This window comes from Ptychodera flava, chromosome 12, assembly GCF_041260155.1.
Source record: "Ptychodera flava strain L36383 chromosome 12, AS_Pfla_20210202, whole genome shotgun sequence".
Lineage (NCBI taxonomy): Eukaryota > Metazoa > Hemichordata > Enteropneusta > Ptychoderidae > Ptychodera > Ptychodera flava.
This window is the reverse complement of record NC_091939.1, coordinates 39,681,637-39,684,373: the sequence shown is the minus strand read 5'-3', so window position 1 is coordinate 39,684,373 and position 2,737 is coordinate 39,681,637. Positions and strand designations below refer to the sequence as shown.

The following is a 2,737-nucleotide window of genomic DNA, read 5'->3' as shown; positions in this document are numbered from 1 at the left end:
TTTCTCAGTCTGTTCAATGTGTTCTCTTGTGCAGGATTCAGAGTTTCTTGCTGCAACATAATCAACAATATTCTTAAATGAAGTCCAATTTATGTTATAGTCATCATTGAATGCCATACTACTTTCAGGTGCTTTACTTTTTTCAATGATTTCCACATCATCTTCACAGGATGGAATCTCATAACACATTTCTTCAATGATCATTGAAGATAGTACAGTACAGCGGTCTGGTATGTCAGAGATGTCATAGAAGAGGAAGAGGGAGGGTGAGACACTGGCTTCTTTGAAAGTGTGGCACAGGTTTAGAACTCCTTCTTGGTCCAAGTTTCTTTGGTGTGGAGCTCTTGGATCATACAAATTGACCCCTGTCTTCTTGGAGTAATCTTGGCCATAATGGTATTTTCTGATTGACGGAGGATGAAGTGGTTCACAGGTGAGTCACTGCAGAGTTCTTGGTTTTGTCCACTTGTGCAGTGCACTGGTGCATGGAACGTACTGGCTCTAGGTTCTCTTTTAATTCCTTTCGACTAAAATCTTCTAGTGCAAACAGGAGCTAGGGCTGTCACATGACTGCACTTACCAAGGCCATATGCACCCTTTCTGTTGGGAAGAAAATACCATAATAAATAAATTAGACAAAACAAATCTATAAGGTACACCGTCTGATGTCAGCTATTGGATGGTGTCATTTTCCTTCAACAAATAATATTTTCAGCTAATGAACTTTTTGATGCATGCTTTTTTTCTAGTTGTATTACTTAATCATTCCAATAATAATCAAGGAAACAACAGTCTTCTAGAAACATCAGCTGGAGAGTTTGATGATTTTTTAATTTTTTCTTACACTTTCTGTTTTCACTTAATTTTGTTCATATGTCCAGCTTCAGAATGGCCCATATATCGTATGTTCACATTGCACTGTAACTGTGTTTTAATATGATAGAATTGTTCCAGACAGAAATTCATTTCTCAAATATACATGTAGCAATGCTGACTAGTATGTACTAGCTGTGTTTATACAGTAGAAACACTGGGCATTTCATCTTGCACTTGCCAAAACTAACTTCCATTGATAAATAGAACAAACACTGCAAGAATCATCTACATTTACAGGTACTGCATCTCCAGGAGGAATCAAACACTGGTAAAGAAGTAGATTTTGTTTTCTAGCTGGACCCAATAATCACAACAGCACACAAGGAAACCATGGACCTACCATGATGAAACTCTGCAAGAATGAATCCCGCTTTACTCAAAAAACGACCACGTCCCCGCCCCTCCACACTTTTACTTTATATTATGATTTGTAGATAATACTCAACTACATATCCAAGCCATTTAAAACACGCTTAAAAATATAACATTCTATGGGTGTGAATGTGGTTCTCCACTGGATGTGAAGAACGCTGTCTATGTCTGTAATGTTCACCGGTGGCGGATTTCCGTCAAATCATAAACAGGAAGTGAAACAGGTTAACTTACCCTGCTGGACAGTCACACGCTGCTTGTTTGATAGTGCCTTCATTTCCATATTGCTTAACCCCTACCGATCTGTAGTACTTTTGTCTTGTGCTAGCCTTTACTTAGCTAGTACACATGTTGAAGTTTCACTCTCTTAATGGGAAATGAGTATCTTGCTGACGTGACCCACTGCCAAAAACTTGAAAGCTTTGAGTGACTTGTAGCCAACCTAATGCCCATGTCATTCCCTGAATACTTCTCCCACAGGACAACCAGGTAATGGTAGAGTTGGACAAATGCCATCTCCAGTATGATTCTGAGATCAGTTGACCAGGTTTTTCCTTTCGTTGATGCCAATAAACCATCTACCGATCATCGTTGATCACTTGCACCTTGACTTGATGTTGCAGCTGGTGATGCGACAGGCCCACTTGTGCTAGTCGTAGCTGCTGTTGATCACCCATCCGATGCCCTGTCTATGACTGATACCCTGTCTGTGACTGTGACTGATGCCCTGTCTGTGACTGTGACTGATGCCCCGTCTGTGACTGTGACTGATGCCCTGTCTGTGACTGTGACTGATGCCCTGTCTGTGACTGTGACTGATGCCCTGTCTGTGACTGTGACTGCTCCCTGTCTGTGACTGTGACTGATGCCCTGTCTGTGACTGTGACTGATGCCCTGTCTGTGACTGTGACTGATGCCCTGTCTGTGACTGTGACTGATGCCCTGTCTGTGACTGTGACTGATGCCCTGTCTGTGACTGTGACTGATGCCCTGTCTGTGACTGTGACTGATGCCCTGTGACTGTGACTGATGCCCTGTCTGTGACTGTGGCTGATGCCCTGTCTGTGACTGTGACTGATGCCCTGCCTGTGACTGTGACTGATGCCCTGCCTGTGACTGTGACTGATGCCCTGTCTGTGACTGTGACTGATGCCCTGTCTGTGACTGTGACGACCATATTGGATTGGAATGTAAACAAATAGACATTAGTGATAGTATAAGTGGCATAAAGTTATGTCCTTTGAACAAGTTTGACATAATTAGGTATGTCATGTCCGGGCTTTTTAAATGTTAAAATTCAACTAAAATGGAAGAAACCGGTCCAGGCATTAGTAATGGCTCTTGACATAAAAAAGTCAGAATGCCAGATGTGAACCAAAAATGTCCTCATGTTCAGTACAGAAGAGACTTCCTATAATTAGCTATTGATACTGCTAAATACTCCTCTTGGCTAGTAAATCTTTGTATGATCAACATCTGCAGCAAGTGT

The 2,737-nt window shown here is 41.8% G+C and overlaps 1 protein-coding gene across 1 annotated transcript; it reads right to left on the bottom strand.

The window, feature by feature from the left end:
* Positions 1-1,897: 1,897 nt before the first annotated feature.
* LOC139146309 (uncharacterized protein DDB_G0284671-like) lies at positions 1,898-2,425 on the bottom strand. The gene has a single exon (XM_070717717.1). It carries the CDS (start codon positions 2,423-2,425, stop codon positions 1,898-1,900), a length of 528 nt encoding a protein of 175 aa, XP_070573818.1.
* Positions 2,426-2,737: the final 312 nt, after the last annotated feature.

What these genes read in the sequence shown, in the direction of transcription:
- LOC139146309 (XM_070717717.1), bottom strand. Translation starts at nt 2,425, where the DNA reads ATGGTCGTCACAGTCACAGACAGGGCATCAGTCACAGTCACAGACAGG.